The sequence below is a fragment of the Neospora caninum genome, chromosome VIII (assembly GCF_000208865.1).
Source record: "Neospora caninum Liverpool complete genome, chromosome VIII".
Taxonomy (NCBI): Eukaryota; Apicomplexa; class Conoidasida; order Eucoccidiorida; family Sarcocystidae; genus Neospora; species Neospora caninum.
Genome location: NC_018395.1, coordinates 1,084,600 through 1,112,568, shown reverse-complemented (window position 1 = coordinate 1,112,568; position 27,969 = coordinate 1,084,600). Strand labels below are relative to the sequence as shown.

Genomic DNA, 27,969 nt, shown 5'->3' with positions numbered 1-27,969 from the left:
AAAGCTTGCCGCCTCTCAAGTTTTTCGGTTTGTGGATTTGGCATTAAAGAAGCCTTCGTTTTTTGCTTTGTCGGCCGGCGAGGTCGACGAGACAGAGGCGTTTGCACGGGAGAAACAACCCCTTGATGTTCAGCGAGGCGTTTTCGAGGATCATGCGCGTCGCTTCCCCCTCGCGCTTGAAAGAAAGACAAGTCCCTTTGAGCGCCCACGCGCGGCTGCCGGTCGAGGGCAACTTCTTCGCCGACGCCCGGCGCAGCTGGCCAGGCGCCGCGGCGCTGCTCGATCGGACACAGTCCGTCAAGTGCGTCGCCACTGCCTGAGCAGAAAAAGACGAACGCGCGAGGCTCGCCCCACTGAAAGGAAAGCCTTGCCTCGTGGAACGTCGGCCCCACAAACAATCCACACTCGACACCCACACAAAAACCACAAACACGGCCTTTTATCCTAATAGAGTTGTGTGGTAGACTGCTCGTCGCCGTAAGGGGGATACAGGCACCAACCGTTGTGGAGAAACGCAGTCATAGACATCCTTATATATATATATATATGTATATATGTATCTCCTGTCGGCAGATTAGTGTTTTTCGTGGCTCCGCATAGACGCGCGTGTCTGTACACGGGGGAGCGCAGAGTGCCTCCGGAAGCGCTCACTTTCTTGAAGATTTGTTCGAGGAACAGAATCTGTTCAGCAGTCAGACGTCCATCCACCGCAAAGGAGAGACACGTCTCCGTGAAGGCTGCGCCGATCGATAGACATTCTGAGGATTTTCACACAACAGACACACATTCCAGTTCCACAACAGGAACGTCAGGCCACGCGATTTACCGCGTCTGCAAGCGTACACATATATATATATATATATATACATGCGTTTCTAATAATGTATCGTTGTGTGTGACATGGGTACGTATTCGCCGAGGTCGTGAGGCAAGACTAGTCTCAACACCTCTCTGGGTTCGAGAGACGCTGACCAAGAGGCCGCAAAATCGAATAAGTTCCGAGGCAAAGACAGGTCGGAACGACGCAGAGGAAAGGGAAAGAGAGGAAGCGAAGCGGGAACGAGGCACACCGACCTCTGCTGGCCCTCGCAGTGCATGTGCATTGTGTGAAGTCAGAGTATATATACCCCTCTCTATGACGATAACGCGAGTTCAGCAAAAGCTATCGCTGTGTCAAAACATCCCCATTTGCGAATGAGAAGGACTGGTGTTCCTTGATTCCGTGCGTATGAGGTGGGGGCCGACACTCGGCGTCCCAAGAAGCGTGCGAGATTTGCGCCGGACACTGTGAGAAAACGCACCTTCCGGCTTTTCCAGAGCCACGAGGTTGTACGGGTTCCAGTTCCCTGAGGCGCCTGGGAAGTCGCTTGCTTCTTCTTGGCAACGCGCTTCGCTTCCTGAGTCTCGGTCTCCCTCCGAAGGCGACGCGCCTCGTCCCCGCGTCAGACTCACGGGGACTGGTAGCGCATGCGGAGCCGGCAGCGCGTTCGTGGACGAACTGAAACTCAGAACCGCTTCCTCGCCGCTTTGCATCCTTTCGAGACGAGCACTTGCGAAAAACAACTCCGAGAAAGACGCAAAAAGTTCCCCGCACACGCTCAAATCAACACAGACACAAACATACACCCAGTAAACTCAGCCTGTGGATCTGTGGACGCCACAGCTCTAATCTTCTCCTCGAGTGTTTGCTAATCTCGACACTCGTCTTTTACGAGCCAATATGCACATCCGAGGCCAAGCATATATATATATATATATATATATGCATACGGGTTTATCCAGATCAGCGTGAGATCCGTACATATGCCTGTGTAGGGCCGCAGAAGAGTACGTAGGAAAAGAGCCTACAGATTTGGAATCGCCGTCGCAGCGCCGGAGTCTGTCCGGTGCCTGAAGCTGCGGTGGGACGTCTGCGTGAGGGGCGGTGCGTCAACCCTTTCTGGTCAAAAAAGAATAGACGGGGCGCCCGCGGGAGTTCGACAAAAGCCGGAGAACAGGAAGCATCGAGCGTCCAGCGGTGAAACATGTGCAGCGACAGAGCAGCTGGGGAAAGGCCGGGAGTTCGCGTGCTGTTCGGCTTCCGTCCGCCGAATCACTCCCATAAAGGCGCCGCCGCAAACGGCACACCACACAGGGAAGAAACGCGGCCCCGCGTACGGCGCGTAGCTCGGTCCGCAAAAAAGTCGTGATTTGCAGCGCAAAACAGGAAACGGAGAGGCGGGAGGCGGCCTTGAAAAACGCGCGCCTGGAGGGCTGTCTAGACTCCAGAAAGCGCCCCGATGAATCTTCGGGGCGTTGCCGGAGCAGAATCGAACCACGGGCGAGCGTGCAGAGCTGAAAAGCCGCGGAAAGGCGCGAACACCTCGCGCGTGCGCGTCAAAAGAGGCATCTCACGAATCTTTCTTTCATCCAAGTTTCAAAAGGCGCGACCTCACTCGAGAGACACACGCAGCAGACCTGGACACGCGACTCGTCATGAGCGGCGGGCCTGGGCACGTACACCTGTTTTCACGCGCAAACATCCAGGAAAAATCTGTGTCGACGTGCGCATGCAAACGTACGTATACGACGCAAATAGACAAGTGCATGAGAACTGAACTGCCAGAGAGGAGCCGCCGACGAGGCGGGCGAGATTCCGGGGCTGTCGAGGCGTTTTTGCGCTCAAGCCGAGAGGCGAATCTTGTCCGACTTTGCAATCCTCGTGCAGAGAGGGTTGACGCCGATCGATCGGTTGCGGAAAAGCGGCGGTTTCACGGTGTCTTTCCGAGGCACGCCTTTCTTGGAGACAGGGAAACGGTCAAACAGGGGAAGTCAGCGCCACGGAGAATCCCCTTTTCGTTTGCTCCTGAGAGAAAAGAGGGGAAAGGTGTCAAACTCGCCACGCGTGTGGTTCTCAAGCCTCGCGCATGCAGGTCGAGCGAAAACGGCGCGAGTCCTGTGCTGGGGACGGGCGACGGGAAATTCGGTCTTGTCTGAACGTTCGAGGAGGCGCTACGGGAAACCAAGCTCGGGAGATGAACCCTTCGGAGAGAGAGGAGTGCAGGAACGATCGTTTCGTTTTCGCCTTTTGTCCTTTTCATGTCGTTTCCCCCCTGTCTTTGGCGATGCCGTCAAACTCGCAGCGCAGCGATTCCAGCGATTCCACACACACGGCGGGAATGCCGGTCGGTGAGACGGAAATTCTCATGCTTTGTTTCCTCCTCTCTCCGCTTCGTTTCTGAGAGTGGAACAAGTCCGTTTTCCTCACTCTCGCGCCGAGCTTTGGCAGCCGTAGCGCGCCGCCAGTCGTCGGACAGCCCCGCCCCCCTCGCGTTGCGTCGACGGCACCGTCTGCGGTTCGCTCCAGGAACGAGTAAAGAACGCGCCGGTGTTTCTTTGCGTTTCGCGACATACCTGTCCCTTTTCCAAGAGAACGCTTTTCGTTTCAGCGCCTCACGTTCCGCGTCCTCGAGGAGGCGAACCGAACGGCGCGCGGGCGTGCACCAACACCGAGGCGTTTCTCTTCAAGTCCGTTTCGGTGTTTACTGGGGACTGTCATGTTTCAGATAAACGAATTGCTTAGGCGCTCCCGGCCCGAATGCGCCACTCCGCAGCACGCCGCCTAGAGAGACTGCCGCGCGTGCAACTCACATTTAATTCGTGCTGAGAAAGGACGGGGAGTCGCACGGGCGGGGGCACGGCACGCGTTGTTTTCTCCCTTCAAGCGGAAGGAAAGACTTCGCTCTGAAAACTGAGGTGGTCGCCTGTTCGTAGCTGTGTACCCTCGACGCATCCGTTTCAGCTTTTTCTGCACGGCGATTGCGGCTGCTTTTCCCCGCGCAAGGAAAGGTGGACCGTCGCTGCTTCTGTCGTGCACGTTGACGTGGATGCAACGTAGCCACGGGATGTGAATAAAAAAGGGGAGATGAACGCACTCGTGCTCGCTGCGTGGAAAACGTATGAATTCAGTCGCTTCTCGGAGTTGATTCCGAACCAGCTGGGGTGTCTATACACCCGGGGGCTGACGGGGAGCTCTGGTCGGCACGCCTTTGTTTGCCGATAATACCGAAAGGCCGTGGTTCCGCTTCCTCAGTGGAACCTGACGGCGAGTGCGCTCGCGAGGACCACGCAGTTTCTGGAGTCGCTCGACGCGCAAGTTGGCATCGGCGAAAGGAGGGAACCGCAGTAGCAAAAATGCTGGAAAGACGGGGCAGTCAGGGGAAAGGGGAACTGCACAGAGGAAGCCGACCGCGTCGACTTGACGTCTGATTGCGCAACGCAGGCGGTTTGCCTCCCGTTCGAAACGCTCCGTTTTCGCCGCCCGCTGCTCTGAAAGGGACCCGCGAGTCTGAAGCGACACACACCGCCCAACTGCATGGTCGACCGGACAAACCCGAAGCTCCTGCCTTCGTCACAACACACGCGTACACTCGAAGTCCGCGGGTTCTTTCGCCCGGAGTCTCGCGCGCTCTTTCCATCCGGTCAACGTCACCAAATATAACGCCCTCGCTCCTGTGTCGCCTTCCGTCTCCGTTCAAAGATTCCTCTCCTTTATTCCTCTTCTCTGGCTCGGTCTTTCCCTCCCTCTCCTTTCTCTCCTTTCTCCTCTGGGTGTATCTCCCACTTCCCTTTCTTGGTCTATACGGTAAAAGCCGTCGTCGCGTCCCGTCACGCTTTCTGGGCTCGTTCGTCCCAGTCGTTCTCTGCGTTTCGAGGATGATCGGCACAGCATTGGAGTCTTCTCCCCGCACTCTCTCGTCTTCCACAGCCGCCGGGGCTGCGTCGTCCGGCGTCGAGAAGAGCTCGGATGCGCAGACGCGTGCCGCGCGCGCGGCGTCTCTCTCTGCCTCGGTAGTCGCCAAGCCGTTCGACCGGAGTTTGTTTCGCGCCTTCTTGGCGGCGGCTTCGCGGCTCTTTTGCGACGACGACCAAATTGTCATTGTCGACTTCCTCGCCCACCACGAGAAGGCCTACACAGAGCGGGACTTGATCGAGAGACTCGGATGGCCAGATCGACGCGTGCGCGAGGCATGCGCTGCGCTCGAGCGCATGCAACTCGTCACGAAGGAACAGCTCGGTGGCATGGGAAGCGCCGCTGGCCGAAATGACGAGAAAGGCGCAAGTGCGACTCCAGCCGCTCAGGCAAACTCAGGAGCGAAGGGAAGCGACAGGTGAGACCGAGTTTCCCGCAGATATTCGGTCCTGTCCTCTCGGGCAAACGCGCAAACGGTTCGTAGCTGCTTTTTCTGGGGAGTGTATCCTACGAGTTGGACGCGGCGCATATCTCGCCTGCCGACTCGCAGTCAAGCCCTATCGCTTTCGCTCCGCAGGGCGAGCGGCGCGGCCTCGCGCCTCTCCAAGGGTAGCCTGGATTTGGAGACTGCATCCATGCGTTCAATCTACACATGCGTGTGCACGCGTCTTTGAATGCAGATCTAGAAAGTCGATACACGCTGGGTCTCGGAGATAATCACACTCCTATATATGTATGTATATATATGTATGTATATATGTATATGTATGTATATGTGTATATGTATCTGTGTGTTGAATGCAGATTTGCCTATTTCAAACATGTACATGTAAAGGTTTGCGGTTAATAGACGTGCACTTGTATATATGTACGTACGTATATATATGCTTGCACGTCTGGGCATGGATGCATGGAGAGATGTGTTCTGCGTGTGTTTCCTCCGGTGTAGCGTTGTGGGATCTAGCGGCAGCACAGTGAGTTCGAGCAGCGCGGGGGGCGGGGGACCGTCGCCCAATCCGCCTGCGGCTTCGTCTTCGCCTTTGAGCGCGGGACCGTCGGCAGCGTCTCAGTCTGCTTTCTACTTCAAGATCTCGCCGTACTGTCTCCTCGTCTTCCACTTTCGTCTTCAACGCGCAGAGCAGCAGGTCGAGGAGCACCGGCGCGCCGCGGAAGGCCGCGACGTTTTCTTCTGTCCAAAGTGCTCAGCCGAGTACGACGCACTGGAGGCGCAACTCCTCGATGTCGACCCGCGCGATGCACACTTTCTCTGCAAATTCTGCAACGAAAAACTCGAGCACGAGGTGAGGAGCGCGCGACGCTGACATGTTCGTCTGCCGCGTAGACGGACACCTCGGCGGCCGCGCCGCTCTCGCTCGGGCCGCACCGGCGGGTACCGCATGAGAAAGGCTTTTGAGAATCTACGAGGCCTTGCCGCTTTGCCTCAAGGCATGCGCAAAAGGCATGCAGGGACGGATGATGAACCCCCGACGGAAAACGAGGACGTCTTACACGTGCCTCTCTCCATCTGTAGCGATCGAGCCATATATGTATATACATTCATATATATATATATATATATATATATATATATGCTTGTGCACCTGTTGATGTGTGATGTGAAAGGCTGTATCCATAGAGCGGGACCGGTCTTGGAACGGTGGACAGCTGTAAGTAGTAGAGGGTTAAGATGTGAAGTGTCTATCCGGCTTGGCAACGCAAAGGCGAAGATATGCTGCAGCTGAGACGTGCTTTCCTCTGTTTTTTGAAGTTCGTGAAAAAGTGGGACTCCGTTGTTTCTACGAACGATCCTTTTCGGGGGGGAGTATGGACGAGTTGGACGCTGCTTTAGATCTTGAATCCCTTTACCGGCTCCAAGTTCCATTGTGCTTTTCATGACCGTGTGCACGCGCGGGGTCTGAGACTTGGGAATCAGTGGTCTGCTGAAAGGGGAACCGTGGTCCGAAGGCCGAGTCGTGCGGGCGTTAGGGACGTGTTTTTCGCGCGTCGACAGCGAACCGGGTGCTAGTTCGAAGGCGTCCATTGGGCAGCCCTTGCCCCGCAGCCTTTTGCCGCAGTCGTTTGATCGGAGCCTGCGCGTGGGGCGTGGTTTTTTCTCGTTTTCCGAGGGGAGTTCGTTCCACCGTCTCTCCATAACGTGAATCGCCGCTGCGCGTTCTGCACGGGGGCGAACGCGCAGCTCGCGCGTGCCTGCCGCGCCTCTCCGGCGTTCCGTGTGAGGCGCCGCAAGCGTCGCTCTGAAGCGTCGCAGGGAGACCGACACAGATGGAGAGGAACTGCAGACGGCGCGCGCGGCCTCACGAATCTGCGCCTCCCGCTCGATGCCACGTGTGCGTCGCCGATCCCGTGTCGTGCGCGTGCGTGCATGCAGGACAGCAAGGCGGCTCTGCAGCAGGCCTTGTCGCTGCAACAGCGCTGTGAAAAGCAACTACAGACGATCCGCACTCTCGTCCGGAGAGGTTGGAGCATGGAGGCACGTCTCTTCATTTCGATCAGGGGGGCGGGAGATCGCCAGGAAGACGGAGACGGGGTCGGACCCCGCCGTTGCTTCAGGGGTGTCGCGACGGCTTTTGCATGCAGGAAGGCACACAGTTCGGACAGCGGCGCGATTCCGTGACGCAGTGTAGGGCGACAGTACGCGCCACGAGATGCGTGCATCTCGCGCTTGTGTGTCTCGATGACCTTTTGGAGCGGCGCAGTGGGAAAAAAGCCGATCCTGGTTGTGCAGCGCGTTGCGTGTGTCCTGGCGCCTCCAGATCCCCTCGTTCCCTCCCTACAGCCGAGCGGAGCGGAGCGCGTATCGAAACAGACCCGCAGAAGACGGCGGCAAGACTTCCCTCGGCGGCACGGGGAGCACGTCGGGCAGCGCGCTCGGCGACCGCGGCGTCTCTTCGGGCTCGGGGGTGGGCGCTGGCGACGATACGCTGAGCGACACGAGTCTGCCGGGTGAGGCTGCCGCCACAGAGCCGGGGCGCAGGTCGAACTGCTCTGTTCACCCGATCGTCGGCCTTTTCGTTCTCGCTGTTTTTTGAGCGCGGGACTTCGAGGCGGAGTCCAACGTGCACACCTCAGCCCGTGATTCTGGCGAGACCCGTTTCCTCTGTTGCCGGTTTGCGGGTGTTCGTTCCTCCGCGCCGCCGTCTCGGATGGCGAAGGTCGCTTCGAGGAGCGGCCTGACTGGTTTCCCGTCTTTGCTGCCGCGTTTGTCTTTCCACTTTTTTTGCGTCCGCCTCTCGTGGTTTCCCTCGTGGACCGCGGGTCTTTTGTTCGTGGACCGCGGACCTTTTGTTCGTGGACCGCGGGCCTTTTGTTCGTGGACAGCGGGTCTTTTGTTCGTGGACCGCGGGTCTTTTGTTCGTGGACCACGGGTCTTTTGTTCGTGGACCGCGGGCCTTTTGTTCCGCTCTTACGTTGTGCACGTCGTGTGCGCTCTTCGCTTGTCTTGTCTCAGGAGCAGGCTCCGTGCAGCTGCAGATGCGTCAGGCTCTGGCCGGGACCGCCGAGACGGCGAGGCGACAGGCGCCAGCCTGGGTGACGCCTGAGCACCAGGCCGGAGACGCAGCTGCAGCGCCTGGACGCGGGAACCCTCCTCTGGCGCGCTCCGCGTCGGCTGCTGGAGTGACGGGAGTCGCCGCGGGAGAGCCTGCGGCGCTGGCCGCGCGGTCCTCCGCGCAGGCGCGTCCGCGTCCAGGCGGTCCGACGGATGCGGCGGCGAGTGTGCGTCCGGGAGCGGCGACGCAGAGGGTTGGCGGCCGCAACCAGATCCGCTTTTCCATGAAAGGAGGCTCGTCTGGGACTGGAAGCAAGAGCGCGACTTCGGCGGCGTTCGGCTCGAAGGCCCGCCCGGCGGCGCCCAAAACGAACGCGCCCCAGCTGCATGCAGGCGCCAGCGCGCAGGCTGGGCAGAGCGTCGTCCCTGCGGCGACGCGACCGAGTGCAGCCGCCTCGTCGGGGCTCGCGCCGTCGAGGTTGACAGGAGGTCGGATGGGAAACGCAGAGGCCGTGGGTGCCGCAGTCGGCGCGCACGCAGACGGCTACGCGGCGAAACCCGCGCGGGCGAGTGCGGCAGCGCCGAGTCAAAGAGAGGCGCCAGAAGACGCGCATGGACCGAACGCAGGCGACGGCGGGGCCGCGCATGCGGACCCGATCGGGCCTTCGGGTTTCGCTGCTGCGCCTGCAGCTGCGTGTGCCGCGGAGGAGAATGCCGCAGGCGTCGGGGGCAGCGCGGCTCCGCTGTTCTTTGTTGGGAAACTTGGACGGGAGATGACGCTCGAGGAAGCCGCGGAGTACCAACTGGAAATGACAGCTGAAGAGCATGAGGTGAGATGCGTCGTGGTGGCGGCATGGCTGTGAAGACAGGCAGCCGCCAGGACCGTGTCTTCCAGAGCGTGGGGGGCTCTTCGTGAAGAGCGAGGAACGGAGTCCTCCCCAGAAGAGCGACCGACCGTGCGTGGCTGCAAGAGAGACGCAGCAAGTCGATGTATGGAGAGAGACGGATGCGCGGCGTCAGCTACCCTCCTTCTCGTTCGTTTCTGCGCGGCTTAGAGTAGGAGTGCAGTGTGTGCGGTTTGCTTGCAGCGGTTCATGGAGCTCCAAGCGGTCTATCTCGATGACATCTAGAGGTGCCCACGAAAAGCTAGGCAGCTTGATGCCTTGCCTGTTGCGTGGTTCAAGAGAAACGCGCGAGAAAGAACGCGCCGCGCAGCCGATGGCGGCGTGCGGGGGGAGCGCTCCCGACGCCTACAAGGCTCGATGGGGAGCGACCGTCGTGCTGCTGGCTTGTTTGTGTCAGCGCTAAAGAAACGTGCAGCTGCATCTTATTTTGTGGTCCCTCCTGTTTGTCCTGGACCCAGAGTTGAAGGTCATCCTCGGTGTGAGACGGCCTGCTGCCGACGGGGGCGGCGCGACTGCAGGCGTCGTACAGACACTTCCCAAACGGGCATCGAAACGCGGTTGTTTTCAAGGCAAATCTCACGTTCAGATTTTTTTTCGTGGCTGATATTCCTCGTGGTTCTTGCTCCGCACACCGCGGTTCGAATGATGCTCGGTAGTTGTATTTGACAGGCTGGGCCCGCCGGTGTCGCTGCCCCGCATACACACAGTTCGAACTGTATGTGCGGCGGGCACGAGCTATACAGAGCGCAAGGAGAAAAGTGAGAAACTGTTTCCGGTGTGGTTTATGCGCCACTCCCGTCGATTTCGCAGACGGGTTGTCAAGTGAGCGACGCACAGGTCAGTGTGAACGGTTCTGGACCGAAAGACTGCAGCAGATTTTCGCGCAAGGCAACTGTTCCGCTGTGAGAGGGCTTTCTTCGACTTGCGCGCGAGCGGTTCTGGAACAAACGCTTCCCGACGACGGCCGCATGGTGAATCTGCTGGACTCTTCACAGGAAGCCGTCGCGTAGCCACGGACATGACACTGTGTGCCCTGAGGGTCGAGGACTGCCGAAATCGCCTTTTTCTTTGTGACGCGACTCGCCCGTCCTTCTTGCTGGAATCCTCAAGAGGAAAGGCAACTTGCCAAACGCATTTTCAGTGAAGCGGGTTAGGGAGGTGTGCTCGTGTGTCACAGTCCCGGTAGGTGGAGGCGAGCGAAAACGCCTTCTCAGATGCTAGCAGGATCAGTACCATCGTATACTGGAAGTGACAATCAATGAGACCCCAGGAGCCATGAATCACGATAAGCGCGGCTCTTCGTGACCGCGGGATGGCAAAAAGCCACACGAGAGTAACACTTCTATCTGGTGAGAGGAGCAGACTGGTCCTGCAGTTCCAGCTGCCCGACTGCTAACCTGGACTTGTTCGCCCACACTCACGCTCTGGGTGTACGGAAGAGAAAAACGTCCCCTTTCGTCGAGTGTATAGCCACTGGCTCAGCGGTGTCTATATACCTGCAGGGTTACTAGAACCATTTAAATGTAAGTAGAAGATATGTAAAACTATTATAATACAACATATAAAGGGCAGCAAGGAAGACCAGCACTGAACGCCCGGTTTCGGTTCGGCACAAAGAAAGCAGCGGGGCGGTTGCGGACACACAGTCCCTAGCTACAAACTTTCTTTACACGGTCGCTTCACCACTTCTTACCCTGTCCTGCGTACAAAGCCGGCACAAGAACATACATGTCTTAGCTAGACCACGGAGCGTTGTTGTCACATTGTAAGCAGATACTGTCTCTGTGCAAATCTCCGGGAGATACGTGCCGTTTTGGCAAGCGGCGAACCAGACCGCGGCGAACGCGTCTTCCGACCTGAAAGAAAAGATGTTTCCCGAGCAACCCTTGGCGAGGCCTATGCGGCGCGTGTGTCTGTTCCTGACAGGGCGTGAAGATCACTGGATATTCGTGTGTTTGCTGTCTCCGTAGAACGGCCGCTTGTCGACGATCCGTAGACACAAACTCGAAAAAACTGCCAGAGAATCGGTATGACACAGACCGCTCTCTCTCGTCAGCAGGGATTGCCTACGAAACCCGAGGAGCAATAACGGCAGGCGCATCTTCGGTGTCTGGGACACTTTTCGCGTATTCTTGTTAGCCGCTCTGTCATCCTCGCGTACTGTGTCGGCCGGTTTCGCGCACGGCAACGGATCAGGAGAGGAAAAAACGAACAGAGGGAGGAAAAAAGGGACTGGAAGTTCGAGAGGGCTGGACTCCGGGAGTGCGTTCTTTCCGGTTTTCCGCCGCGGAGGCTTCGTAAACTTTGCACGACGCAGCAACACCCAAACTCGTGCGCCTCTCCCTTTCCGAACATAGCCTCTCAAAGGGAGAGAGAGAGAGCGGTTCCCCGTGCTTTGTGCGGCCAAGACGCGCGCCCGCTCTCCACGTGTCACTTTTTGGTGTCTCCACCCAGCGAACTTCCGCGTTTCTCCCTTTCCCCTTCCCCCTCGAGTCGAGAACCCCGAGAAACTGAGTTGGTCTCCCTCTGTTCACGATGACTGACGGCTTCTGTTTGATGTTTCGCACACCGTTTTTTTGTGCGTCACCTCGTGAGCGGCGGCCGTACACCTAACTTTCTCGGGACTGTCTCCGAAGAATTTCTCTTGGCCGATTCAAAGGTTTCGTCTATTCGAAGTTGACTGCTTCGTGCTTTAGGTCTTCTGCTGCATCGCGGAACACCTCACGCGATTGTCTAGCGCTCCTTCCTTCTCAAGTTGCGGCGTGGATTCCCGTGCAACCGTTCTTGAGGCCGGGGATCGCGCGGTCGCCTGGACAGCTTTTCGCCACGGAACTGGACGAGCCGAAGACCGACGAACTCCCGTTTTCCTTTTACCCTTTCTGCCGGGCCGGCCCATACTGCGGTGACGCGCTGGAAACCGTCGTTTTTCCTCGGAAAGTTAAAAGACACCGGGACAGCACGCATTTCTCACCGCGTTCGTCCTCCCCAGACCGAGCTCCCCCTCCAGAGTTCTGTCTTGTCCAGTCCCGAAATACTCCTCGCGCTTTGCACGCGTCTCTCTTGCACGGTTTTTGACCGTTTGCCGTGTTCCTTGGTTCTCCTTGCAGCGGGCGAGCGCCTCGGGATCGCGTGTTTCCCGTCCGTTTCTCCCCAGGAACCGACGGCTCTCGGCTTTCTCTCGGAGTTCCACACTCGGCGGCGACGGGCTTTCCGCCTGTCCACGGACTGCTTCTCTTCTTTTGCCGTCGGACCATCACGCACAACGTCGACGCCTCTGCGTGGCCTCGAGTGCTACCGTACTCTTTCCCCGGCAGACCAGTTTTCCGTCTGTGTTCTCCTCCACTGGCGTTTTCCTGCTGGTCCGAACCTGCTGCATCCGCCGCAAAAGAATCCAATCGTCCGTACCGTTTTCGCCCCTCTCATTTGCCTCCCCTTCCCGGCCTCCGAGCTAGCTGTCTCCGCCCCTGGCCCAGGTGTTTCCTCGCGTCGTCGCCATGTCTTCCCTGGCGGCTGCTCCGGCGGATTCCGCCCGAAGCGCTCACTTTGCGCCGCAAGAAGCGAATCCGAAGAACCCGACCCCCTCGCAGGTGCGCTTGCCCATGCGAGCGGGAAGCGGCGAAGACAACGGTCGCAAAGCGAATACACTCGACCCCGAGCTGAGATTCATATCCGACAGCCCTCCCTCGCCCACCGACGGCTCGCCGACCAGAACGAAGACGGACGTGCTTCCGCGCCCGGCACTCACGCAACGAGGCATGACGGGAGTGCCGCGACACACCATGAAAAAAGGCGGACGCTCCTCAGTCGAGGACGCGTCCGCAGCCGCTGCGCTCCTCAGGGGCGTCGTCGACGAAGTCGACGTCGTCCCGAAAGGGTGAGAGAACACAGAAAGTTTTTGAGGACGAAGGCGCGCTCTGCCCCGGACCTGGGGGGGGGGGGGGGGGGGGACCGACGGGGCAGACGAGCTGCAGGGGAAGAGAGATTTTGTGACACGAGAGAGCGAGCGCCGGAGAAGAGAGAGGGAGACGGCGAAACCGTTTGCGAGAAAAGAGAGAAGACGGATGCTCCCTCTCCAGCAAAAAGTGCCGCCGGTCTGTTCCCGTCCCGGCCCATCTCGGACCTTTTGCTTTCTGCCTGTGCGTGTGTGTCCGCCTCGAACGATGCGTCGCGTTCTCGAAACTCGGGCGTTTCCTGTAAGCGCCGGCGACCGCCTCTCGGTGTCTGTGTCTCTCTCAGCTACTTGAACTACTGGAACGAGCGCGTGGATGAAGAACAGGTCGAGGAGTTGGGAGAGAGCGAGGAGTTCGAAAGAGTGTACATGGAGCAGCAGGCGAAGCAGCTTCCCTTTCGTACCTCGACGACAGAGTGGACGATGAACACCGCCGCAGGTGGGCGAGCGAAGAGGCGAAAAAAGACACGCGAAAGACGGAGGATACACTCACGTGCCGATCGAGACGCACGTGGAGAGGCGAACACGGGAGTGGGGGTCCACACACACACACGCACGAGCGGGCTCGCAGAGCGCGACGCCTGCTTGCGGTGAAGACACATGCCTGGCGAGAAACGCATGCACATCCCTCGTGAAACAGCGAGGAGAGATACAAACAGGCAGAAAGGTCCCCTTATATACGTACGTCTGCCTATGCATGCAAAAAGGTGTTGATCCGCGCGTGTACGCAGAGCGCGCTTCGAAGCCGCGTCTTTCTGTTTGCGATCGCAGGCACGATGGTGTGCGTCATGGCATGGGGGCCGATCATGATGGTTTTGTGCTTCGTTGTCGGCGGCGCTCTCGGCTTTGGCTTCGCTATTGCGCACGACCTCTGGCGGATGCGGAAGAAGGAAACGGCTGCCACGAAACAAAAGGTGAAGACTCGCATGCACCCCAGACTCGAAACGTCTCCACGCGGGGGCACCCCCCGGCCTTGAAGTGCGAACCTCGCGAAAACTTCTCCCTCCCCGATGTGCACGTGCATGCGTGGACTTCTTTCTGTAGAGCGGGACTGCAGTCACGTGGTTCTCGAGAAAGCGCAGTGCTGCCCTCGTCTGTGCCTGGCTGGCGACGCTGGCGACTCGCGGCTTCCCGGTGGTTTTCTTTCAGCAAAAGCTCGACCAGCTCATGCGCTGGGCCGATTTCCACTTCCCGTCGAGTCAGAACCAGCTGCAACTCATCTTCAAAGTCATACTTGAGTACCAGGTGAGGCCCGCTCGCTCCGTTCACTTGGACAGGGTCCAGATCACTTCTTCTGACGCGTGGTTCTCGCTTCGCTTCGAGTCTCTCCTGCCTTTCCCTGTCGCCTGCTCGCCACCGGCGGTCTCTTTTGCTTCCTCGTGCGCCTCCGTCTTCGCGCGCCAAACACCCTCGCGTGAACGCAAAGATCCTCGGCGTGTCGCCTTCGCCGGGGAGTGTGCGCCTCCGTCCTCGCTTTTCTGCCTGGAGCTTCTCTGCTGCTGACCTCGCACACGCAAGAGTCTGCAGGCGTTTCCGGGACCGCGCCGCGCGACACTCTGGGCGTGTTTCCTGAGGCGTCTCTCTCTCTCTGCGCTCCGGTCGTTTCTGTCTCGGCTGTCTGCTCAGGTCTTGGCCCGCCTCGGCGCCTTCTCGAAGACGGCGCGCGCGCAGCTGAAACTGCTCTACGCCTTTCTGTCAGTCGCCGTCACCTCCGGAGACAGTCTGCTTTCCCGATAACCTCTCGAACCGCGCGCCGCACTGGCAAGAGCGAGACTTCGTTAGCTAATATCTACCCACATATACTCACAAGTCGATCTGCGCAATCGTGGATACAAATATACATATATATATATATATATATATATATACATGTACATATGTACGTCTGTATACGTCTAGGTTTCGCTCGATATGGATCTATCCATCGTTACATGCATAAATTTAACTCGCAAGGGATCTGCATCCGCCTTTTGTGTCGTGGGAGAGCACGTGGATTTGGCGGGGTGCGACGTGTCTTGGGACCGTTGGTGTTTCCTGCGGTCTCTCGAAACTGCGAGAGTGCTTGCTTTGCGGGAAACTTGTGTTCAGATCCCGCGACGACGTCGGCCGCTGTCTCTGGCTGTACTTGGATTTCTTTGAAGGACACTTCCGCATCATGACGCGCAGCGAAATCGCCATGTGCTCCCTCGTCTGTTCAGTCAGCGTGGAGTGCGTCAAAAGCTTGCGGTGAGAGCCTCGAAAAACGCATCGCGTCTCGCGCACGGGCTCGTGCCTCTGAAAACGTGGCGTCTCAACACGAGCGCCATCCTGGAACTCTCAGGCGCTGTACACGCGCACGCGGCACACAGGCTAGATCAGAGTTTCCTTCACCCGAAACCGAGATGCATCTGGCAGTGCCGTTTCTGTCGATGAGAGAAGGCGTGCATTCCTGGCTTCTCACACATTTTCCTTCCGAAGTCCCGGCGTCTAGCCGAGGCGCGAAACCCGCCAGAAACCAGTCGAAGGCAGGGGCCCCCTGCATGCACTTCACACGCCCATACACAAGTATATATATATATGTATATATACGTGTGTATATATATGTTTGTATATATATATATATATATGTATGTATATATGTATATATATATATGTTTACGTGTGCATGTGTAGGATTCGTGTAAAAGTGGGGGTTTGAGGTGGACTGGCCGTTTTCCTTTGTCTTTTGCAGCAAGAAGAAACCTCCTCCAGTTATGGTCCGAATGATGCATCTGGTAGAGGACCCGATGGCGCAGCGCATCTTCGACACTGGGAAGAACGCTGCGGCTTTCCGAGTTCGACAGGTGCGGTTAGATTCATCGACTGGCGTTTCCGCTTTCTCTTATACCTGCGTGTGCGGCTGCCTGAAGAAGTGGGACGGGTCACGGCACATCCCGTTCCCGGAAATGCGAAAAAGTGCCGAAACACGAATCCACGCACATATAACGCAGATATTCGTATATGTTTATTCGTATATGTATATTCATATATGTATACATATTTATATATCGGCGGAATGGATAGGTGGAGCCTCTTTGCACACCTTGTTTCTGCAGGAGAGTCGAGATCCACCTCTCTCGTCATTGGTGTAATTCGGTCTGTGCATGCCCCCTCTCTCCGTAGATCCAGAGTTTCGTGAGAGTTGTAAATACACGAGTAGACGGGTGCGAGTGATTTTGCAAATTTCTGTCGCCATGAATTTCCATTTTTGAATGGTAGCACGGCCAGCATATCTCGAAGCCTTTCTTGCGTGTGGAGCTTCGCGTGTCTTTTCCAAGAAAAAAACGGCTGTTGGAGAGGTTGCCGCCACCACTTCCCGTCGGTTTTCGGGCTGAGACTTGCCGCACGTTTTGCGCGACTGCGCGCTTCTCGGCGGGGTGTTTTCAGGACCAGAAACTCAAAGAGATGGACGCTATCATGTACGCCGACGCCGCGAAGGAGGTCCAGCGCCACATTCTGCGCGGTGGCGAGCTCCTCGACTGTAAGCACTTCTTTGCGGCTTCTTCGCGGCTTATAAACGGCGAACGCGGAGGGGCGTCTGAGGGGATGCGGGCCCACATCTGAACGCGGCCGGAGGCTGTCGAGAGGAGGCTGAAATAGAGGAGACACGCAGACTCACCAAACGGCCGAGTTGCGAGTGCCCGTGCAGCAGTCTCTCTCTGGATAGGCCCCATGCTCCCCTCGTCTTTATCGGCTGACCCTGTCGCGTTCTCAGCGCACCACGCCACTGCGGCTGACGCGCCTCGCGAGTCCGATGAAGAGACGGAGGAAGAATCCTCGGAGGCTGCGGACCGAGACAGCGAATCCGTCAGCGCGCTCGACGGAGGTGCGGCCCGCAGCACGCATCCTGGCTCCATCGCACCCTTCGCCACGACCGGCGACCTCACCCGGGAGGGGACCAGCGCCGCGGTCTCGGGAGTCTCCCTCCCCTGCCCCGGCTCTCCGAGACCGCCCAGCGAAGCTGGCGAAGAACAAGACGCTCTTCAAAGAGTGTCGTCGGCTGGCGGCGTATCCCCAAGCTCAGGCGCAGCAGAAGTAAGGGAAACAGACAGATACTTTGTTTCTCGATCTATCCATATATCTACCTATACATCTATCTATATATCTCTCTTTATATCTATCTATATTTCTATCTGCATCTATCTATATCTATCTGCATGTATCTATATCTATCCATATCTATCTGTATCTATCTATCTGTATAATGAGATGTGTTTATGTACACCTTATATTACGTCGACGACGCTTCATACATCCCTATATCTCTATATAGACTATATAGACTATATATATATATATATGTATGAGCCTATATATATATATATATATCTGTATACATGTATAGGTGGAGTCGTTGGTGTTTTGTGTCTGGTGCAGTTGCGTGCTTTCTCTTTTTTCTCTTTTCTTGGACCTGTTTCTTTTCCAGTTTTCCGGGCGGCCTCAGCTGTGGCTTCCTCTCGCGATCTCGGTTCATGTCTCGCGCCGTTTCTGTCGCTCGCTTCTTTCGCAGGCGGCGCTGTTGGGCCCTCTGAAGCCTCTCGACAACTTCAATCTCGCGCTCTCGCCGACGCCGGCAGATTTCCACGCGACCGCTCCGACGTCTGGCCTCGCGTCGGGCGTCGCTGCACACGGGAGCGAGCGAGGCTCGTTGGTCTCCCGCGGTGTAACTGCAGCGGGGCCGGCCTTCTCGCGCTTCAACAGCCGCGCGACGCGCACGGGCGCCGCGGGCGCAGAAGCGTCCGCCGCAATGGTCCTTTCCAGTCAAAGAGGCTCATTCGCCTCCGAAGCAGGTAAGGGGGAAAGATCGAGGCGCGCGAGGCACAGGGACGAGCGTCTGGGGCCGGAGAGAAGAAGAGAAGATCGCGAGGACGAAGAACAAGAGAGCGTGGACGTTGGGCAAGAGGAGGCAGAGATAGGGCGAGAAGGATAAGGGAAAAAAGAGAAGGGAAGGCGGGTCGCGGTCGGTTTTAGGGAGACAGAGGCAGAGAAACACCTACGTGACGAAAGGAAAAGGCAGAAACCATACACATACACCTGGAAGCGTCCTTCGGTAGACACAGACACAGCTTCCTACGTATAAAATAATATATATATGTAGGAATATATGTGTGTATATATATGAGATATAAAGCTGTAGAGAAATCGAAAGAAAACCTGGTTTCTTGTTAGCATTGTTTCTTCCCGAGACAGTCTTTTTAAAACGTGTAATTCTGTTTGTCCGAAAGGTAGTATCAACTACACAATAAAGGACTATTGGAAGCTAGCGCGGTCCTCTGTAACGGACTGCACTATTTTTGTGGTAAACCTTTTTTCCTGACTCGTGCCACATATTAGAGCGTTTATTTCCGGCAACGGTAGCGCTAAATTTTTCAGTTTTCGAGGGTCGGTGGTCAGAGAAATGAGAGTCACAAATGGGTAGCGTTTGTAGCGGGAGGAGTCCAGCTTCAAAGAGTCTTGTCCTGTAAAATGTCTGAATCTCTCCACTACCACGTCTGTTTCACTCTTTGTTTTTTGAATCGTGTGCACAGGAATTTGCCGAACGTATTATGTATGATCAAGTGCTTTCTTTTTTCCAAAACACAACTCCAGGTGTATACGTGTGTAGCTGTTCTCTTGGCCGTTTGGAGTGGAACGACCAAGGCGCTTCTTAATTTCCGTCTCATGCGTCTTTTCTTTCAAAGTCGGTCAGCATCCGCTCCCGTTTGTGCCCCCCTGAGACAGAGGTTGTTCTGAGCGCGTCCGTTTTCCGACGAGTTGTTTTCTTTTCAGGAGACGAGCAGAGCCCGCGACTCCGCCGCAGGCAACGCTCTTCCATCAGCCATAAGGATTTAAAGAAAACCGAAAGTAGGAAAAACGAGAAAAGGCGTCTCTCCCGCAACGAGCCTCTCTTGTATTCTCTCCTGATTGTTCTTGTGTTCTCTCCTTGCTCCGGTTCGATACCGTGTTGCTCATCGCGCTCAACCAACCGAGGTCGAGGAGTTTCTTCTGGCCGCGCGTGTCCTCTTTCTCTTCTTTGTCACTGTCCCCATTCTCTTCTTTCTCTCTCTAGTTCTTCCCCTTTCACTTTCTCGAGCCACGTGGGACAATCAGCACACCTGGGGTTTCTTCTCTGTCCTGTATCTCCCTTTCCTCGCCGTCTGCGACTTTCCCTTTCGTGCTCCTTCCGCCTTTTCACGCGCAGTTTTCCCCTTCTCTTCTTGCAATCGCCCACGTGGATCACATCCGCGAGAGGCGGGCACTCCTGTGTCACAGAGACTGTCCGGGTTTCTGTTTTGCTCATTCCACTGACGCACACTTTTCCATTTGTTCTTCAGCTGGCCCTCCGAGGCTGTTCAAGTCGTATCAAGATCTCGTTGATTTCGACGTTAACCTCAAACACCAGACGCCGATGTAAGATCCGCGAAACGTCAATCGCTCGTTTGCCCGCCGTCTCTGCGTGTCTTCCGCTGGTTCTCCTATCGTCCCTCCTCTGTCTCCGACCTGCTGTCCTTCTCTTTCTCTTCCTTGCATCCTGGCACTTCCAACTCGTCTCCCGCCCGCTAGCGTTCTCGTCCTCCACTTCTCCTTTTCCGTCTCGGAAACCTGGGGCGCATTCCCTGCCTTTTTGTCTTCAATTCAGTACTTCTCTTTCCCCATCGCGCGTCCTTCTTCCCTACTCGACCGTGTCGCGTTTTCTTCCCCTCGTGCGCCTGCTTCTTCAACCCCCCCCCCCCCTCCTTGGCGCTGTCTCTTCAGCGGTCGTTCCACTTTCTCGCGGGCCGCGTGTTGTGTGGTTCTCTCTTGCGAGTGAAATCTCTCTGTCTCGCGCCTCCGCGTTTTGCACTTTCGCGTTTTCTCGCTTTTCCCCTCGTGCGTGCGTCGCAGCGGGCTGTACGAGTTCGAATTTCTGGACGAGAAGAAGCCGCAAGACCCGAACGATCCGAACTGGGAGTTGGTCGTGGACCAGAAGGCAATTAAAGTCTACAAATTCATCTCACCCAACTCGCCGGTTGTCCTCGTGAAGGCCTACGCGGAACTCGACGGCATTCCCATGCCAGTTCTTTGCCACGAAATCCGCGACATCTCCATGCGTCTCCAGTGGTGCGTCTACATGTGAAAAACCGACATGGGTACTCAAGCTTTGCCTTTGCACTCGCCATGATAGGCACTTGGAAGACCCGTTCCTGATGCTCGTTTGCACCGATTTCTCGGGTCTATCTCTTCTTCGTTTTCAGCCAAGACCCGCAGCCTCCATCCGCAGTCACATCTACACGGGAAAGAATGTGCATGCATGGCTCACAGTTGCATCTATACATATTTACACCGACATATATATACATGTATATCTATCTATCTATCTATCTATCTATCTATCTATCTATCTATATATATATATATATATATATATATGTGGGTATGCCGACGAGGTTGTGTGAAAGACTTGTTGGCCTGTGACACACCGGGAGTTTGGCTCTGTAGAGACAAAGCTTGCACGTGCATCGGCGGGTTTTGCAAGGCTTCTCTGCACTTTTTTTCTCCAGGGATTCGACTTTCGAAGATTACCGCGTCATCGAACCTAACGTCAGCCACAACGAAATCATCTACTGCCTCATGAAGGCTCCTTTCCCTGTTTCCAACCGAGACTTTCTTCAGGTGAGACGTTTTGTTCATGCGCTCACATTTGCCTAAGAACCATATGTGGGAATAAAGGCATACGCCCATATATATATATATATATATATATATATATTTGCATGCGCATATGCATATATTTGGATGTGTATTGATATCAGCTTACCACTACATACATACGTCTGTAGCCACAAAAAGAACTGTCGGGAAATTTGATGTCTGTGTTCCGTGAGAAAGGGCTGTGCAAGAAAAGGAAGGAGGCGAGGGGTGAATTGCTACGATTCGTGGATCTCTGTCCTCTGTCTTCTCCTACACACATGCACGTTTTGTATCTGCGTCGTTCCGTTGTGATTCTCTCCACACAAATACACCTACTTCTGCGTGTCCGTTTTATCTGGGTGTGCTACCATGTGTTACTCGCTACTGATGTATCTCCCTGGAGTTGTTGTTCTGTCTACCGACATGTGCAATGCGCGTATATACGTAGCAACTTATACTTCCAATTTCCATTTCCATGGCCGGGATCTGCAAAGAGCATGCGCGTGGCAAATGACGGACTAGGCGCTCGAATCTCCGAGTCTGCGCATCGTTTATGCGAGTTTCCCGTGCACGTTACACCTCGGCGGCGCTTGTGCACCTTAGTGTATTCTCCTTTCCTGGGACCCGCTTTTCCGCTTTTCTGCGTCCTTTCCAGTGGAGACGAACGGAGGTCGACATGGAAGCCGGCGTCGTCAAAATGCTAATGCGGTAAGTCTTGTTTTTCTTTCTCCACTTCAACGCGTGCATCGACATAAATATACAAGCATCTATATACCTGTTTATTTCATGCATGGTTTCCTCTATTGATAGATATAAAGGGATAGCTGCATGAACAGAGTCTTGCGTAGACTGTACAGATGTGTACATGCACACACGTATCCGTATTTGCATGCTTGCATATATGTAGATATATGGTTGCATGCAGACAATGTGTGTTCGACATGCAGTCAGACGCGTTTTTTCACTGAGGATCCAGAGCAAGCCCTTTCCTTCCTGCTTGGAGCCGAGAGCGCCGGCGGAAATCTGGATTTGTCTCGGAACTGGAAAGTCCGGGTTTTTTTTCTTCACTGTCTCTGCATTGGTTCAAAACGCAAAAACACTCGAGGCGGCTCCTGAGTTGCCTCGATTCTTCGCTTCTCCCCACTTTGCAAACGCTCTGAATCGCATCTTCCTCTCGTTCGGAGTTCCTGCGTTTCGTCGCAGGCAAAGAGAGCCTTTCCCAGTGTTTTAACCCATCTCACGTGTTACATCTGACGGTGAACGATCGTTCCTAACTGAATTTTGAAAACATAACAAGGGAGTAATGGGCCGACATACGACGGCTAATGTTGGGTTTGAGTAGCCTGCTGCACTTTCCACATTGGTGCTTGGTGTGTTTCTGTTCTCAGGTCCGCGTCTCACCCGTCGATCCCGGAGCGTCCGGGCGTCGTCCGTGCCGAAACCATCTTATCTGGTATGTTCCTTCGTGCGGAGTTTCGACGCCTCGCGAACCCCGCTCTCCTCAGAAGGGAAAAACACGAGGGAGAGAGCGCGATGCTGTCTTAAACTCGTCTACTCTTGTGTTTGCTGATTCACACCCCACACACCAGGAAACGCGCGAGGAAAACAGCCTAGGAGAGGCGTAGAGGCGCCTGCGGTGGTACTTCGCCGTACCCGCGCGTAAAACGTGGAAGGGCCGTTTCGTTCGTCTCGTCCGTGGATTTGTCCCTCGTGGAGCTGCTGGAGAGACTGTCGATCTCGGGCAGACTCTTCCTCTAGCGACACAGCCGTCCCAGTTGTCTACGACCTCCGAGACGACGCCAATCCAGTGGCTCTGGATCAACCGGGTTCTCTCGTTGTGGGAACTGCGTCTGGGGCGGCGGGGGACTTCTTGAGAAGAAAAAGGATCTAACTCCTTCAGAAAACACTGTATTTATATAGATACCGTATATCTCTATATCTATATATATGTACATGGATATGCATGTGATATCCATATCTAGGAGAGGATAATGGCGACGGTAAGCGGGATTTTGGAGGGTGTAGTTCAGTGTCTGTTGAGGGGTTCTGGGTTCTGCCTGTCCGTGCCCGAACTCGCGTTTTATTGGACAAAGTTGCTCCTGGGGAACTTGAGGCCTGTGTGGAGAGTCGCCGTCACGCCAGTTCTCGCCTTTTTTCCCGTCTTTCATCCGCAGGGTACATCATGGAGCAGAGAGGCCCGAACTCGTCCTCCCTCTTCATCGTCGCGCAAACGGATGTCAAAGGTCTCATTCCCAAGGTAAGCTTTTTTTAAAAAAGAAAGGAATCTTTTTTCCACCGGCACATGTGTCGATAAGAAAGTGCGAAAACCCGCCAAGGTAGTGAGTGCTTCTTAGGAGACCTCTCCGGTCAGCCCGAGTAGATGCCCGAGTCACATAAATGTATATATATATATATATATATATGTATACGTGCATGTGCTGAAGCATGGAGTTCTGCGTGCTATGCATAATATATATATATATATATATATATATAGTTACGAATGTTGTGGGCTCAGCAGATGTGTGTGTTTGTCGGTGGCGCTTGCGTTGTTTTTGAGAGTCATGGCGTGCGCGCAGTGTGTGCGGATCTCCTTTCCTCCTGCGTGTGCCTCGGCTATGCGGGCGAGGACACCCCCTCGGGAGGGACACGGTCTGTTTCCACGTGTTTCCCTCGTCTGTAATTGCGCCGTGCGTGCGTGGCTGTTTCGTTTTTCAGTGGGTGGTGAACACGACGGCCGCGCGCGCGCCGGTGGGCTGGGTTGACAACTTGAAGAAGGCGTGCGCGAAATACATGAAGGAGCACGGGACGGACGTTCCCCCGTCTTCTCTCGTCTCTTCGTGAGCGCAGAAACACGTGTCGCGGAAGAAGAAGGGAAAGCGAGAGAGTTTCGGGAAAAAAGCAGGAGTCAACACACGGCGGCGTTTTGCAGCACGCGGGATCCTGCCTGTTTGGAGATGTGAAATGCGGCCGCAAACGAGGCTTGAAACGCCGTTCAGTTTGTTCCGCGCGAGGCCGAGGCGATAAGAAAGATAAGCTCCACCGCTTTCCAGGAAACGCCGTGTCTTTCACTCTGTAACGCGAGTGTCCCCCTCTCCGCACATATGCCGGCCTCGGCAGACCTCTGGCTTTCGCTCACGCACGCTTACGCGTGTGGTGAGCTCTACATATCCGGGTGCATGCACACGCGGGCATACACAGAGGTCTGTGTGCATGTGGAGAAGGGATCGATCTGTGCGCTGCGTTCGCCAGTGGCTTCATTCACTGCATGCAGGCGCGTCTGCCTCCCGCCTCGAAATGACGGGAGGAAACAGTTTGGTGTAGAGGGTACCTGAAGAGGCATTTATCGGTCTTTCTCATGAGCGGGAACTTTGTCAAAGCGTTCGTCGCACCGTTTTCGTTTGGCGTTTTCATTTCGCAGTGAGGTCGAAAGGCTCACGTGTTTACCCCGCGGCAGTGGCATCAGTCTGGGGGTGTGTACGCACGCCGCACGCGTTCGGGGTCACAGACACTGAGCATCTTCAGTTCATTTTTCAAATTGAACACAATTCGCTCGACTTCTTCTTGAGTCAGACCGAGGGCAGCCAAACGACGGGTGTCGCCCTCCGGGCAGTACTGCGACAGCCACACACGAATCTGGTTTCCACGCCAGCGACGGTAGTCGTGAACAGAGAGGAAGCTGTTCTCTTCCATAAACGGTTGAGCTCGCGCGTTTAGATACTCCGGCCATGGGACTGCGGCATCCAGCAAGACAGCGAGTTGTATCGATCTGGAACACGGAAATCCTGCTTTCGATACTGGTCCCTGATTCCACATCGCGTCCGTTTGCGCTCCGGATGGAGAGGCGAGCAGGAAGGGACATGCAGATCGCGCAGCGTTCATGCACGCCGAGACAGAAGAGAAAGTATCGAATTTCATCGAACGAACCGTCTTGTTGTTTTCCTCGGAGGCAGGTCCGAGACGGAGGGCTTCAGAAGAGAGATCGAAGTGCATCGCAGCGCACCGAGTGCACTCTGCACTGGCTGCGTCAACAAAACACCCCGCTAACAACGCGTGTGCGAATGCAGCTTCGTTCGAAGGTTCACCCGCGCAGTTTAGACTGTGTTGTGCTTGTATAGGGCTAGCGTTTTCACCCGGCGCCTGTTGGACGCCAACACCGGCGGGTGTTTCTAGAGCAGAAACGGTCACCTTTTGCCTCCGCAACGCAGCGCCAGGGAATGCAGGAGCGAAGGCAAACAACAGCGCCAGCGAGACAGTAGCCTGCTGCTGCGGAGTCAGTCTCCCACCCTGAGATTCTTCCGCGTGGCTTCCACCGCTCGTTTCCTCCACAATTCTTAAAAGTCGTGCGAGGCGGCCAAAGGTGCTGAAACGCCTCCACGGCGCGCTGTACATCTCGCACAAGACTGTCCAGTGTGCGCTTTGAACGGCCTCGGGTGTCCCTATCAGCATAGACACTGCCGCGTGGAAGGCGGCGAACAGAAGCTTCAGATCTTCGCGGGAGACCCCTAGTCTCAGAGCCTGAACACCGCGGAGAGTCGTCGAACTGAGTTTCGTAGACGCCTGCGCCCGGGCCAGTGCAGCCGGTTCTGGGGCCGGAACGGATACATCCGCAGTACACGACCTCGCTCCCCCTTGAGACGTTTCGGTCTTTTGGTGGCTTGTAGACCGATGATGCGAGGGCGCCTCCCGAGAAGCGCCTCCCGTTTCCAGAGCAGAACAGGCGTCGCGTTTCCAGATCCCGCCCGGATTCGCGGGAGGGAGAGTCGGAATTTCGACGAGCAGCACAGGGCGATGGTTCCGTTTCGCTCTTTCAGCGTTGACGAACTGGCCCCCGCTGACCGATTCCGCGCTAACAACAAGTGCATCGAAGTCGAGGTCTCCAGCGGGGCCGAGAGGGTCTCCGATGCGATACAGACAAATGGCGACCGGATGTTCTCCTGGGTCGCGGTTTCGTTCTCCCCGTTCGTCTTTTCCCCGGCACGCACTCAGCGCCGGAAAGTCGACAGCGTCGCTCCACACGGCAGCGAAGCAAGACTCTGCCAGTCTGCAGTTCGCGGCGGCCGCCTGATCGCCGCACGGCGCGCGAGAAAAACAAGACCAAGCTTGAGTCGCCTGGGCATATGCGTCACGCCACAACCTTTCGATTTGCTCTCCGTCCTCGCTCGAATCCTTGCCTAAAACGCCCTCTGAGAAGCCCAGCTCCTCGCAAAGAACCTGTGCGGTGTAATTGAGGAAGACGCACGAACGGCCGCTAGCCTGGAGAAGCAGCGCAAGGAAGGCTGCTGCTGACCGGCTCCGAAGACAAAAGGGTTCGATCCCCGACGCCATGGCGAGGTACGCGTCCGTGACCTTCCTCGAAATCAAACTTCCTGACGTCACCGCAAGTCCCACTCTCTGCCTCGCCAACAGCGCGGCTGCCATCAGCAGAATTTTGTGACCCGCGTGCAGGCGATCAAATGCGCCGGCGACCACGACGTGGTTCAGGAATCCATCCTTGTTTACCACTCGACACAAAGGCACGACGGAGTCTTGCGAGGCCGGCAAAGACGCGTCGCCTGCAGGCAGGAAGGGTGGCTGTTCGGCGGGCGGCGCAGCTGGAGCTACCTGTGAAGCGGGAATAGATACGCGTATTTTGTCAGCGAATGCGTCTGTGGCATCGCGACTTTCCGGATCGTTCGAGCAGCCATACTGACATACGAGACACGGCGGGACGCCTGACGAGTCCAAAGAAGCACGTGAACGCCGCGCGGTCTCTGTCGTGTCAGGACTTCCGACGTTCTCCGATGATGACCGGGGCTCATGGCGAAACGGGGTTCTGTTAAGCAGAGAAGAACGTAACGCGTTTGCCGCGACAACGGAATTTCCCGAAGCGGAAGCTAAAGCATCGCGTGGAAAAGACTGCAGCGAAACCTGGTCCGGTGGAGTTGTCGCCGCCGCACATCCACAGACTGCCGGCGTGACGGTCACCTGATCCAGAGAAGACGCTACCGTTGGCTTTGAAAAAACACACTCTGCACGCAGAGACCCGAGCTGTACTCCGTCTGAGGCAAGAATGGCTTGGACGGCGGGGTCTAGACAAATTCCCTGCACGCTCTGTTCATCGCCCACGGAGTGGGCGAAGCTCGCGTCAGTGAGAGCGAAATGAGGATCGACGAAATTCACAAGCATCGCACCGTGCTCCTCTGTATTCTTGGTGGCTGTGGCAGACTCTGTGGCTACCTCCTTCGCAGCTAACAAATAGTCGAGTGGGAGTTGCGGTGTACGGACAGTGGGGAAAGCACGAAGGTGGGTGCACACGGCATTGAGGAAGTTTTCCCGCCATCCTCCTTTTTCTGGCACTGGAACAGCAAACACTTCTGGCCTGCTTTCTACCGATGACAGCAAACCGTAGATACGGTGAATCAAGCGAAACACGCAACAGCATAGCCACGAGGGCGTCTCGGCTGCCGGGCATGGACCCGCCTGACGCGAGAATGCGGCAGTAGTCGTGCCTGCACGCTTCCTCCCTTTTTCTCCCCTGTCTGTATCGGGGGAGGGAAAGGGCCAGCTGATCGGCAAACATATGTAGAGAAAGCCTCTTGTCGCCTTCCTGGCAGCGAGAAGAAACGTAACCAGTTCCTCTGAAAGAAGACTGCCTTCGGCCGGCCGCTCGTGTTGCACAGTTACGCGTTGGCCAGCATTCTGAATGTCTTTCCGGTCCGGCGGCGCTGCACGGTGTGAAGACGAATGAAGGGAACAGAACTTAGTGTGCTCATTTTCGGTCCACATTGAGGCTCGGCAAGCCTCTGCAGAGAGGACGACGCACGACGCATTCTGTGACAGGAAAAGCGCCTGTGCTCGAAACTGGGCACAGGCTGCCATGACGTTCGGCCGGTTTCCCGCCTGTCCTGGACAAAACGCGCAGGCTACATTCCAGGAGACAAATTCTTCGTTGGAAAGGGGTTTCTCCAGACTTCAAAAGAGTCGACGGGAAAGTATTGGGAAAGTGTTTTCCTCAACTTGACTGCGTCGACGCCGCAGCAGATCTTGCGCAAAAGCCTCGAACCGGTGCATGTGTGCTGCACATGCGTGGCAGCCACGAGACAAAAAACGAACGAGCGCGGTGCAAAAGGATGATATCAGGAAACTTGATGAAGGTAGTGCCTGCACATAAAAATGCAAACAGAACCGAGAGCCGTAAATTTGCGGTCAGAACTAGCGTCGTCCA

At 56.1% G+C, this 27,969-nt stretch overlaps 4 protein-coding genes across 4 annotated transcripts; 2 read left to right on the top strand and 2 right to left on the bottom strand.

The window, feature by feature from the left end:
• Positions 1–43: 43 nt before the first annotated feature.
• On the bottom strand, positions 44–1,533 carry NCLIV_031390 (conserved hypothetical protein; the record flags this gene model as incomplete). Its single annotated transcript, XM_003883335.1, has 3 exons — positions 44–316; positions 652–758; positions 1,302–1,533. 3 exons carry the CDS (start codon positions 1,531–1,533, stop codon positions 44–46), a joined length of 612 nt encoding a protein of 203 aa, XP_003883384.1.
• A 3,162-nt stretch (positions 1,534–4,695) lies between these two features.
• Positions 4,696–9,370, top strand: NCLIV_031380 (Transcription initiation factor iie, alpha subunit, related; the record flags this gene model as incomplete). The annotated part of the gene is made up of 5 exons (XM_003883334.1): positions 4,696–5,150; positions 5,682–6,033; positions 7,507–7,696; positions 8,202–9,070; positions 9,329–9,370. The coding sequence occupies 5 exons, from the start codon at positions 4,696–4,698 to the stop codon at positions 9,368–9,370; spliced, it is 1,908 nt and encodes a 635-aa protein (XP_003883383.1).
• Positions 9,371–12,639: 3,269 nt separating this feature from the next.
• Positions 12,640–23,606, top strand: NCLIV_031370 (putative phosphatidylcholine transfer protein; the record flags this gene model as incomplete). Its single annotated transcript, XM_003883333.1, has 18 exons — positions 12,640–13,019; positions 13,382–13,533; positions 13,866–14,008; positions 14,244–14,339; positions 14,721–14,788; positions 15,183–15,320; positions 15,805–15,916; positions 16,500–16,593; positions 16,828–17,147; positions 17,623–17,902; positions 18,882–18,956; positions 19,427–19,502; positions 19,977–20,192; positions 20,633–20,744; positions 21,418–21,470; positions 22,151–22,215; positions 22,937–23,019; positions 23,481–23,606. The coding sequence occupies 18 exons, from the start codon at positions 12,640–12,642 to the stop codon at positions 23,604–23,606; spliced, it is 2,589 nt and encodes an 862-aa protein (XP_003883382.1).
• Positions 23,607–24,224: 618 nt separating this feature from the next.
• On the bottom strand, positions 24,225–26,930 carry NCLIV_031360 (conserved hypothetical protein; the record flags this gene model as incomplete). Its single annotated transcript, XM_003883332.1, has 1 exon — positions 24,225–26,930. One exon carries the CDS (start codon positions 26,928–26,930, stop codon positions 24,225–24,227), a length of 2,706 nt encoding a protein of 901 aa, XP_003883381.1.
• Between the last annotated feature and the right edge of the window lie 1,039 nt (positions 26,931–27,969).